This window comes from Psittacula echo (genome assembly GCF_963264785.1).
Source record: "Psittacula echo genome assembly, chromosome: 21".
Taxonomy (NCBI): Eukaryota; Metazoa; Chordata; class Aves; order Psittaciformes; family Psittacidae; genus Psittacula; species Psittacula echo.
The window spans coordinates 6334865-6347155 of record NC_137757.1 but is presented as its reverse complement, the minus strand read 5'-3'; the positions used below and the strand labels follow the sequence as shown (position 1 = coordinate 6347155).

At 46.4% G+C, this 12291-nt stretch overlaps 2 protein-coding genes across 2 annotated transcripts; both read right to left on the bottom strand.

Moving 5' to 3' along the window:
- Window positions 1-91: 91 nt before the first annotated feature.
- Window positions 92-515, bottom strand: LSM10 (LSM10, U7 small nuclear RNA associated; the record flags this gene model as incomplete). The annotated part of the gene is made up of 1 exon (XM_080632473.1): window positions 92-515. One exon carries the CDS (start codon window positions 513-515, stop codon window positions 144-146), a length of 372 nt encoding a protein of 123 aa, XP_080488599.1. The 3' UTR covers window positions 92-143.
- Window positions 516-1023: 508 nt separating this feature from the next.
- OSCP1 (organic solute carrier partner 1) lies at window positions 1024-12099 on the bottom strand (the record flags this gene model as incomplete). Its single annotated transcript, XM_080632471.1, has 10 exons — window positions 11456-12099; window positions 6509-6663; window positions 5678-5845; window positions 4975-5055; window positions 4262-4365; window positions 3758-3886; window positions 3431-3500; window positions 2343-2482; window positions 1606-1669; window positions 1024-1140 (listed from the first exon to the last, which is right to left on the bottom strand). The coding sequence occupies exons 1-10, from the start codon at window positions 11565-11567 to the stop codon at window positions 1024-1026; spliced, it is 1140 nt and encodes a 379-aa protein (XP_080488597.1). The 5' UTR covers window positions 11568-12099.
- Between the last annotated feature and the right edge of the window lie 192 nt (window positions 12100-12291).

Sequence of the window (12291 nt, the reverse complement as noted above, 5' to 3'; positions counted from 1 at the left end):
AACCCTGCTTCCCTGTGGGCACTGGCCAGGGGAGCAGCAGAGCCCCGTGTGCCCAGGTGGGATGTCTGGGGTGAGATGTGGAGGTGGCTGGCAGTCCAAAAGGGCAGGTCCATGGTGGCCTGGCTGTGGGCAGGGCCGTGGGCTCACTTGTACTTTGCACGAGGGAACTCCTTCCTGCCCTTGTCACGGCCCCCGAAGTAGCGGACCCTGTGGATGGCCTGGAGCTGCCGCTCGATGGTGGCCCTGATGTCCACCTCGTCAGGGATATGGACGTAGCGGACGTTCCTGCCGGTCACAAACAGCTCGTCCAGCTGGGACACGGTGCCCTGCCTGTCCGTGAAGGTCACCTCAGCCAGACGCACGTTCATGAAGGCGTCCACGCTGGTGATGCGCCCCGTGGCTGTGCTCTCGTCGCGGAGGTCCACAGTGGTGACGTGGCCGCACAGGCCCTGCAGCAGGATGACCAGGCTGTTCTCCGCGATGGTGCGCTCCTTGACCGAGTGGCTGACCTCCATCGCGTGCCTTCGGCTGGGAACAGGGAGACACCGAGCTGCACCCCAACTGGGAACAGGGAGACACCAAGCTGCATCCCAGTTGGATACCCCCACCACTGGCCAGGGCCACCTTCCTCAGCATCCCTACCACCCTCTGCACACTCACCTGCACACTGCCCCTCTCTTAAACCATTCATATTCCCCACGTGCCTCCCCTTGCACAGTGGGACCCTCACTGCCTCCTCCCTTGCACACTCCCCCTCTCCCAAGTCACTCCCATTCTCCATGTGCCCCCCTTGCACACTGATGCCCTCACTTGCACACCGCCCCTCTCCCGCCGCTCCCGTTCTCCATGTGCCCCCCTTTGCACGCACACACACACACAAACCCTCCTCCCACCCTTGCACGCTCACCCCCGCTCCCTTGCACGCTCGCCCGCCCGGCGGCAGGAAGGGGCTGCCGCGCCTGCGCTCTGCTCCCGCTCCCGGTCCCTCCCCGCTCCCGGTCCCGCCCCGCACCTTTACCATGCTCAGAGCGCGTCCATCAGCGCCAGGAGCTCCTCGCCCTTCCCGGAGCTTTGCGGGGGCGGCTCCGCCACCTCCATCTCCCCCAGGATGCAGGAGAGCTCCTCCCGCCGGGCCGGCTCCTGCGGGGCGAGACAGCGCGGCTCAGAGCGCGACGGGCCGGGCCTGTGCGGGGCTGCCCTGGGATGTGCCCGCCCCTGCTGCCACCAGCCTTGGCTGGGCTGCCCTCGGGGGTGCGCAGCTGCCTGCCGATGCCTCTGAGGCCCTTCAAGAAGGCATCAGGCTGTAACCACAAGCAGGCAAACGAGCCAGTAACATTTCTCCATCTTAAGCAGCTAAAAGCTCAGAATATTTGTATTATAATACTGTATTATAATACTATAAACTGGCAATATTTGTCGGGTTTCAAGTTCTCTTATGAAATAGTCACCAAACGCACAGGCTCGGTAGCAAATAGTGCCATGATTTACTGATGAGCTTAACTGGGGGTAAAAAAAGGTGTATTTGAAGTTACCACTCTGGGTGAAACTCACTTCTTAGCAAGGCAGAACAATGAGAATCAAAGGTCTGAAGTGTGCTGTACATACCTGTGTGGCTTCTATGTTGATAACCTTGTACGATAACTCTTCAGGTCTAGTCAGTGCAGCGTGTCTTGGTTGAAAACATGAAAAGAGTGCTTAATGCCATGATGTCACACAAGTAAATGATAAAAATCAGATTTCATGAGGCTCCTGGAAGCATGAAGTTTGGACAACGTCCCTGTTCCTACTGGGCAAATGAATGTATTGACTCCAGTTTGGAGGCTTTTCCCTGTCTCAGATTTTTTTAAGCTCTATGTAGAACAGTGGGAATATCTCTGTCAGTGAGATTAAAAGTAGGTTTCTGCAGAAATCATGTAACAAAAAGTCTCAGTACCCTTGTGCTCCCCACCAGGAGAGGGCTACGATGTTCAAGCCTGTGAGGCTCACCACCACTACTGGTTTCCCAAATACATCTACATACATAGGTGTATTTGGGGAAAGGAGAGCTGAAAGGGCTGAAGGGATGGCTCTGTTCCATGGACAGAATGAAGCACAGCTCATCACCCACTGCTAACCACCAGTGCTGCTCAGAGGGGACACCAGTAAGGGAAATGCTCTCCTTGCCGACAGCCGGAATAAACAAGCTGGGAAAAGCACTCCTCCTTCATCCTGAAGGGACCATCTGGACCACGACAACAAGATGCTAACCCCTGCTATGTCGTCCCTAAAGCTGTCCAGCTCTCCAGGGCTGTCCATACTGGCACCACCTCCCAAGCCCCAAATCAAGAAGGACCCGAGCATACTCTTCCTCCTCGTCGGTTGTGAACAAATTCAGTCGAAATCCCGTGTCACTGCCACTGGGATTCTTGATCTCCAGACCTCCCAGCAGCCTGGCCAGGAAGTTCAGTTCTTCTTTAGCAAGAGGGCTAGGGACTATATTCTCCTGCAGAAAACAGGTTCATTGGTGAGGTTACCCTGGAGATGAGGACTATAATAATTTTTGTGTTTTCTGATATTACATAAATGTTCTTCAGAGTGATATAAATACATTTCTGTATTGTTGACAGTACAGATTGTGCAGATAGCTCGTAATTATCAGCTATAAAATGATGCTTGAATTTATAGACCCAGGACGAGATAATTTTACAGCTAAATTGAATAGCTGAGAAATCTGTAAAACCAGCTTTCTGTTTCTGTAGAGATTAAAATAGGATGCAAGAAAGCCATTGCATAAGCCTGTGTGTGAGGTTCTTCAGGAAAACGTGCCTTTCCCCAGCTCAAAAGGGACCATGGACAATTGGATTCTCAATTCTCTGAGAATCACAGAATCCCAGACTGGATTCCGGAGCAGGTTGCTCCAAGCCCCTGTGTCCAACCTGGCCTTGAACACTGCCAGGGATGGGGCAGCCACAGCCTCTCTGGGCACCCTGTGCCAGTGCCTCAGCACCCTCATAGGGAAGAGCTTCTGCCTCAGAGCTCACCTCAATCTCCCCTCTGGCAGGTTAAAGCCATCCCCTCTTTTACTATCCCTACAGTAAAAAGTCCTTCTCCAGATTTCTTGTAGGCACCCTTTAGGTAACAGAAGACTCTTACAAGGTCTCCCCAAGAAGAAGGACAGCAGAAGCAATTCCCCTGAAGTTATCCTGTAATTGTAGACTAAAATAATGGATTTTGTTTCTCTGAGAAATGAGATGAACTAAGGGGAAGGCAGTGAATGATTTGGATGTGACAGATGTGGGCATTTCAATCAGTGACCACATCTATTGAGGGACAAGGGAAAAGAATGTGAAATCTGGAAGGAAAAGCTCCCACCACATGTGGCCAGCTGCAGGACCCACCAACCCAGACTGGTCAGCCAGTTAACCAGTGACAGGAAGAGAACAACACTGACCTTTGCATGGGATGCCAAGTTTTTGGATGATCCTGACATGTGTGTCTCTACTGGCCGACTAACGCTGTACCTAAAGGGAAAAAAACACACACATGAGAAAGAGCACCCTGTTAGTTGTATGAGAAAAAGGAGTTGGAGGAAGCAGCACAGTAGCTGTGATTTTAGGGTATTTTTCTGAACACTGTAAATAATTGAAATAAGAAATTATAGTTCAAGCTGGTAATAGAAAAGAGGGAAAAAACCCACAAGTCTGAAGACATGCTTTTGAACAAATCCATAACCATCAACATTTACTTCCTGTTTCTATATAGGACTAAAGTTACTTACATATTTGTTCCGAGTTTGAGGACTCTATCTCCATAAAGACCAAAAGATCCTTCCCTTTGTGCAGTAACATAATTTCCAGGAGTGGTGAACTCAGTTCTTTTAACTTCATCTCCATCGTGATTAAACATCCTTAAAAACAAGTCATTATTGAAACATATTTAATAGTTTTATTACTGATTTTCAGTACCGAGTTCCTTTGCTTACAGCACAACAAAAAGGGGAATAAAACCCTAATCTGTATGTTAGTGAATGCCTATTTTACAGGATAAAGTACTAATAACTAATTTAATGGAGTAGAGAATGCCAGAAACAGCTTAGCATTACATTGATGGCTGACTTAGTCCCAAATCCTTTAAATAGGACTTACTGGAGGTTCAGCTATCCATGCCACACGAATGACAGCCTAAGCTCAATTCCTATTAGGCCTCTGGGACTGGCCGCTCTCCGTGAGCAGCCGTACCTGCAAGGCACTGCAAACAGGATGAGCAGCAGTTCGGAGCTCACCTGATGAGTCCTGGAACTTCTGTGCCCCAAGGAACAGGGCCTGATATTGGCAGCACGAAGCGACCATTAGAGTTTTGAACTTTATCCTTCAGAAAGATAGAAACCTGCAAAAGAATATTCCACCTCTGAGAAAATCAATTGCATGTCTTCTGATGTGAATCCTTTGAAGTCTGGCCTTGAAGCCTTCCTGCCTAGACTGGGGTAGGTTTCCTAGAGATTTAGGTCTATATTCTATACACTATACTGTATATATATACTATACTATACTGACACTATGATACAGGACAAAGACAGTAATGTAGAACTGTGGTCCAGACCATGGGCACACCAATCTAATATTAAAATGAATAAATAAAAGATATGTACTGTTTATGCACTTGAGTATGATCAATTTATTTAGAGAATATAAAACCCCGTGACTTAAAGCTCAGGTTCTTTCATATTTAGTTTTTATTAAAAGGAAAAACATATTTATCAACCAGCAGATCCATACTTGCAGAGATTCCTTTTTTCCATAGCATTTTAGAATTATTATTATTGTAGTAGATGTGCTCACTTTGTGAAATGCTGAAGTTGAAATTACAAACACATCATGATGACTGAAAAGTGTATGTAATAAAACCAAACCTACAGTGTAATTATAACAAGACACTTCCATATTCTAGCCACAAACTCCCTTTCATTCTTACTGAATGGTTGTATTGAGCTCTTACCCTTATGTGCATGTCCTGAAAAAAAATGAGGAGTGTTTGCCTGATGAGCTGAAATTCCCCATCAGAGAGACAGCTGTATGTCTGGAAAAGAAAAACCATCATGGAAGGCTTTGCAAGTGTACTATGTCCAAGGTAAAGGTGGAAACAAGGATATTGGAATACTGCTGGCAAAAATAGCATGCGTGGCAGGGGAAGCAGAAATGATGGGGGGGGGGGGTGTGTGTGTGAAGGGGCTTCTGGTCATTATCAGTGATTATTATCCATGACTAAAGTCTGATTTAATTCCTGCAGCAGTCAGTGCAGACTTGATCAGGCTGAATAAGCAATGTATTGATTTAACCTGCACCAGTAGAAAAATAATATTTGACTTGTAGACATCTCCCTCTCCAGCAGCCCTTTAGAAACATTTCATGACTTCCCAGAACTTTCAACATGTTGTGAAACCAGTTCCCTTTCACTGGAATGCTCATATTCTTTGTCCAAAGAATTCCAGCAAAAGTTGGAAACTTGGAGGCCGATTTGTTTCCTCAGGTAAAAAAGAAGGGAAGGTTACTGGGATGTTTCTCTGAGGAGATATCAATGTCCACACTTGATATGGCACTTGCTAATGTAGTATTTAGTCTACAAGATGACCTTGAAAGAGAAAACAAATAAAATCATCTCAAACCACAGTGTATCCCACCCTTTTCCGAAGGATTCTTACATCAATCAGCCGTCGGAAAGTTTCATCCACCTGATTCATAATCCCAGGGGAATCATATATGAAATCCTTGATGGCATCCAAGTGATTGAAGGTGACCAGCAGAATGTCCCTGGGCCGGGGGCACAGCAGCACTTGGTATTTGAAAGCCATTGTCATCAGGTCATACAGCTGCAAGGGAACACGGGCAAATGTTGGCTCTGCCACAACAGAGAGAGTGTGACACCACTCAGGGAGCGTTGTGCTGATGTAGGAAGGGATTTAGACATTGATGTTAGCGCCTGCCTATGGGAAGAAGAACCATTTCAGCTTTGTGTCCTGAGAAAGTAAGAGCTCTGCAATCACTGTCAGCCCTCCTGCTGGGCTTTCCAACTGCCTTTGAAACTACTGCCAATTTCTATAACCCTGGCACGCAGGTAGAGGTCTCTCAGGTAACCCAGTTCTGCTGGATATACTGTCTGCAGGCAAGAGTTCTGATTTCATTTCTGCTTAATTTGCAACTTCAAAACAGTGTCAATATAGAAAGATATTTATACACACCCATGTATGTATGCATTTTAAATAGATATTAAAAAAATCTGATAAAGAATACTTCCTGCATGCCTTAAAATCCAACTTTTAGCTATTAAAGCAGAAATACAAATTCTGAAGTATCTGACACTACCACGAATTTTCCCCAAACCTTGATGAGAACTTCTTTTACAAAGGAAGTGAATGGAATGAGGGCTGTCACAAAGCCCTTCAGAATTACAGCGATGTAAAGCCACGTGCTAATTATCCCAACCAGAAACCTGTGAACAGGAGCACAGACGGACTGGGCAGGAGGTTCTTTACCTTGTCCATGCTTGCCTGGTTCAGTCTCATGATTGAAGCATGAGCCAGGCGGTCGTACACTGTTCGCAGCGCTTTCTTGGAATAGAGTTCCTGCGGTTTAAACAGCTCTTCCATGAACTTTTTATTGAACATGGTTGTGATGATGTCATTCATAACTGCAAAGACAAAGAGCCTCTGGGTTTTTGCTTCAGAAACAGCACAGGATTCGTTCCACACTGAAAACTTGGACACTGACAGCTGTGAGGACTGACATGAACGCTTACCTGTGGAACGCGGTACATAGCCACAAAGGAAAAAGGAAAAGGAACATCACTTCTTAATGTCAACATTTCTCTCAATCCCACAGCAGCCTAAGCAAGATTCCTGCTGCCTGTCTCCAGGGGCAGAATGCAGCAAACCCTGTTTTCCAGTGGGAGTAAGGCTAGGTTTGTTGCTGGTTTTACAGCTATGGCACTTTTCACTTTTTAAATTGCTTTGTCTATAGGCGACTCTGACACATATCATCTATAAAAGCTGCAGTTCTGCTTCCTAAGAAGACTGTTTTGCAAACTACAGCCAACTGACTGTGCCTGTCCTCTCTTTAGCCTTTGACACTCTTAGTCTATTTTTTCCTTCTAAACAGAAGCTCCTGAATGATTCAAGGCTCCCTGTAGTATTTGTTTCATAGGGATTAACACTGGCAGGTATTTAAGGAGGCATTTATAACACTGGGATCTCTGTCAGGCCATTCAGGGCTCTTACACAACCACCTCTGCAGATCCTAGAGCAGTTCAAAAGCAGAACTCTCAACTTCCTTACACATGCTTCATATTTTTTAGGTGTAAATTTAGACATGGAATTGTCTACATAAGGCAATTCCATGTCTAAATGTAACACGACTTACACAAGAGTACATAGAGATCGGGAGTGCTGAGTATAAGGGCTACACTCTTGTAATGGAGCTTTTAATGCAAAGAAGAGAGAAAACATTTTGCAGTGATCCAAGCAGATGCATCATCTTAGCTTTTGTGCTAGATACTTTTGTCATATACCTGATACATTCTGCAGAGTTCTCATAAATAAGCATTTAGTCCTCTAACCAAAAAAGGTTAAATCAATCTTCAGATCACACCGATTCCTACACAAGCCTGAATTTTCCTGGGCAGGTGACTGTTACTGAGGCTGATGCTTAGAAATCAGAAAAATCTCAGAGGAAGTAATAAAGAAAAGGAAAAAAGAATGAACTGTGTGTAGTGGTAGTGATTAGCTGTTGGAAACACTGCTGGAATCATTCACTGCTGGGGTAGACACCTGGCTTCTCACACCCTACACAGACAGCCAAGGGAAAGTTAATGTCCCAGCCACTTCATCTTGTCTCAGATGAGTAAGTCTTAGGGAATGTTGTTAGGCATGCTGTAGGTGCTCAGAATGGATAACTGTTAGGAAAAGTACCTTCTGATGGGATTCCTCCTTGCTTAAACCTTGCTGATGGGTTTGGGTTTTCTCCTACACTGGTGCACACCCCTGGTGACACACACATTCCAGCACCCATTGCACTGCACCTCATGGGGCTGATGGATCCTGACAGATCTCAGCTCAGCTTCTGGGCAGCATGGATTATAAATACACCTAATTACAAATGGGAAGAAAATCCCTCCTCTTCCTCCCGTCTTTTCAAACAAAGCGTCCATAAACCAATCCCTACTTGCAGCCTGAGGCAAAACCCCTCCCTTTTTTCAATGGAGAAAGTCAAGCATATTAGCATTAGTTTATATTTCACTTTGCAAGTAATCATTTATGACAGAAACTAAGAACTTTTGCCCTATGCTGCTGTCAAGAAAGATATTTTTAAGTTGCTTGCCCATGTTGCCCACACAAAGGCCGAGAAGCATCTTTGGAGGGTCACTAATAATCGATACTGTCAGAAGACAGCCAACATCCCAGTATGCTGACTGTGGCTGGCAGATATTCACACTGGAACTCCAAGCTCTGTGTTAACCACACACCCAGCCTGATATAAAATTGTCTTCTGAGATTAAAAACTCTTGTATTGGCTATAAAAAGAACTGACAAAGACACAAGAAAGTCATGGTAAAGGGCAAATCTCACATGGTATGTTTGGTAATGACACAGCAGAGAGACCTGAGAGCACAGGTAGGCCCTAAGGAGATATTTACACCGTTCTAACAATGGAAAATAACAAAGAAAGGAGCTCAGGGAAAATGGCACGCCAAGCAACATAGCATAAAAGCAATTCAGCAGAGAGGGGTTTCATCCACTGGAATGGGGAGAGGGAAACCAAGTATAGACAATGGATGGGCAGAAGAGAAGCTGAGGATTTACAGTGGTTTTCACTTCCAAGTGCCCTGTCACTGGTGCCAGACACGTGCTAATGTCTAGTGCAGTGCCACGTAACGTGGCTTGGATGCATGACAAGAGACTGGAGCCTTTACACCTGGATTATGCTCCTGCTTCTTGGAGGACATTCAAGGCAGCAGAGGGAACATTATGAGTTCAAAACAGCCACGCATTCTACTTGCAATAGGTTTATAGTTGGTAACAAGGTCAAAGGCACGCGAAGCTGCCTTGTCATGGCTTCATCATCTGGTTACTCTATGCAGCTCTTCAGAGCTCGCCCCAGGAGCAGTGTCCATAGGCAAACCTTTTTCTCTCACAAGAGAAGCTGATGGATTGGTCAATGTGGCATCTACATCTGTGCTGCTACCGTCTAAATATGCTCAAGCGGGCTTTTGTACAACTCATTATCAGTTTGGGTATGATAAAAGAGGAATTTGGAATCTTTTTAGACTTCTAAAATCTTAGATGCTGGAAAAGTAGTGTTCTTGGAAACAGGGTGCAATGGTAGCATAAAGGGGCCAACTCCAGGATACCAGTATTTACCTTCAAAACCTACAAATGATGCTTATTTTAAAACCCAAGAATCATAACCAGGGTTTCTCTTTAAAAAGGGCTGCTCAAAAAGCCACTGAAAGTTCTACCCATGTTCACCTACCAAAAATGAGATAGTCTAAGAGGTTTATTTGCCCACCCAGCTCCTTACCACAGCCCTTTGCTGCCTGTTTCCAGGCAGAGTCTATAAGGAAACACACACTCACCCTGCAGCTGCCCCAGCACAAACCCCGAGGTCTCAGCTCAAACCCACCCTCAGGGGTCATTTGAGTCAAGAGGAGCTTGGCTGAAGCTCCTCTGTGATCACCCTGCAAGGGTGGTGACCACTGTCAGAGACAGATATGCAGCTAGGATGGAAGTGCCTTAAATCCTTCCTGGAGTTCACCTGTCAAAACCCTAAGCGATGAATTAGAAATGGAGTATATAAACTATTCCTGCAGTTCAGCTGAAAAACAGCCTTCACAATGCCCACCCAATTATATCATTGCATTGATACGATGCTAGAAAAAATACAAATCTCATTTTGGCCAGGAAGGCTGCTCTGATAAAAAGTTTTGACCTATTTATGGTCTTGATTAAATTAGCGACTTACTTTTGAAGCCATACACTTGTGAGCTATTGTCTATTTTCAATACAATCTATATTTCAAGTGAGTTTTAGTGAACGGGTGAGTTATTCATCTTTGACGCTATGACTAGAAGGCTGCAGGAACAGCACATGGTGTGTTCACATATGATGAGCCTCATGTGTGCATGTAGTGGTGTTTGTCTACTGCATGCAGCTAGAAGGTTACAGTACCTCGTTTCCTGTCCACATCTGTCCATTCATCTACACGAAGCATATAAAACAAAAACACCAGTTCAAGAAGTAAGAACAATAGTTTCAAGGAGAAGAAAAGAAATAATCTAAATAAAAGAGAGAAAATCTAACTAATGGACTTGGGTTTTTCTCACAGCATTCAGTGAACTCTTCCCGTAGTTGACATCTTTCACAAGCACACAGAAGGTGAAACCTTACCCTCCCCTTGGAAACAATCCTGTAGCTTCAATGGAGATAAAATCTTGCCCTCGATTGAGTTTTAGTACGGTTTGGAAAGTTTTCAGCTGGTTTTTCACACTTGCAAGTAAAGAATATTTGAGTTTAAAGCATTAATTTAAAGCATTAACAAGCACCTCAATGTGGAGGAAACCACATTGCAGTGAAATTAACACTCCAGTTTTGGTAAGATAAAATACAAGTGTGGATAAACTAGTACAGATCTAATTCTCCTGCTGAGATATTCCACCAAGTATGGGATATCTCAGCTAATCCAGTCTAAGCTCTCAACTTAGACCTATGTGCACAGCAGTAAACTTTTGGCATTGATCATTCTCTAAGACACACAGGAATAACTCAGATTTGCACCACTGTAGCAAAACCTTTGCTACGGTTTAGAACTTCTTAATACTGAATAGGCAGGAGAAGGAATGAGGTCTTCCTGAAACAGTTCAGGCCCTGGACTGAGATCCCCAAGTCCTGAGTAGTTATTTTGATTCCAAAATTACACCTCTGAAGCTCTAACCTCTGAAACAAATACAGCAACACAGAAATGTGTTTCAATTTATACCTTATCTGTGTGCATTTCACGAATTAGCTTCAATAATACCTTCAGGCAGTTATTACCACAGAAGCTTCATGACAACTGATTAATTCAAGAGGCTTTACTTCAAAATTAAGATGAGAAAACATACACAATTAATTACTGCAGCGAGGAAACTACTTGCCCCAGAAGCTTTTCAATGACAGACGCTCTTAGGTTCTGAGCATCCTTCAGTGCCAAGTATATCCGTGTTTACTGCACTAGAGAACACAGCCCTGGAGCAGCCCATCTCTTCACCAGGGTGGGGGCCGGCACCGGCGGCTTCTCCCGACCAGACCCGGGGCAGCCGCAGGCCCCGGTCCCACAGACAGGCCAGCAACGGGCCGCAGGCTGAGGCCCCGCCCGGCACCCACAGGCCGCGGGAGCCCCGACGCCCCGCAGGACGGGCTCCGGGAGGTGCCCCGGCCCCGGGTGCTCACCTTTGCGGGCTTTCTCGCCCGGGATGCTCTGGGCCCGGAGGCGCTGGTCCAGGATGTACAGCATCTCCCCGCCCAGGTTGAGGAACAGCAGCGGCAGCGTCCGCACAGACATGGCGACCGCCTGTCCCGCCGCCGCCGCCGCCGTTGCCGGGCAACCAAGGAGCCAATCGGGAGGCGCCGTCTTGGCCGGGAGGGGGCCCTCAGGAGGGGCTCTTCACCCGGGTGCATGGGTTGTGGTGCATGAGGGGAAGAGGCGATTTGGGACAAAAAGCATTAAAGCAGCAAGTTTAATACGATAAAAGAGAGATCAGCGATAGCCGGTGTCCTGCTGGTGACCGCACACACCACAGCTGAGAGGAATGGGGGACGTTCTGTGGGTAGCCATAGGGTACTGGCCAACAGGCACCATTGTAATCACATCAGGGATGCTCTTTTCATCACCAGCAGCAGCGTTTTGTGGTAAACCAAAATCACCAAGTTTGAGAATAACAGAGGGATGACTGCAGAGAACAAAGGTAAGGTATAGGTCCAGTGTGAAATCAGATGTAATTAACATGGTTTGTGCAGCCATAAAGCTCCCCATCAACCCGAGTGAGGAGGAGAGGGGCTTTGAGCTACTGTCAGGGCTGCTGTTTTACCACGTTCTTTCTCCTCATTTATCACCCCACAGCTGCATGCAGCTGGGTCACTGCCACACCAGCACAACCCCGCAGGCGGCTGGGTGAGGATAGGAGATGGACGCTGCTCCAAGGCATTCCCATCCCTGCCCCTCAGCCAGGAGCCAGGTACTCCCCTCACACAGCCAGAACTGCTCACAACACAAGCCTTAAACTTCT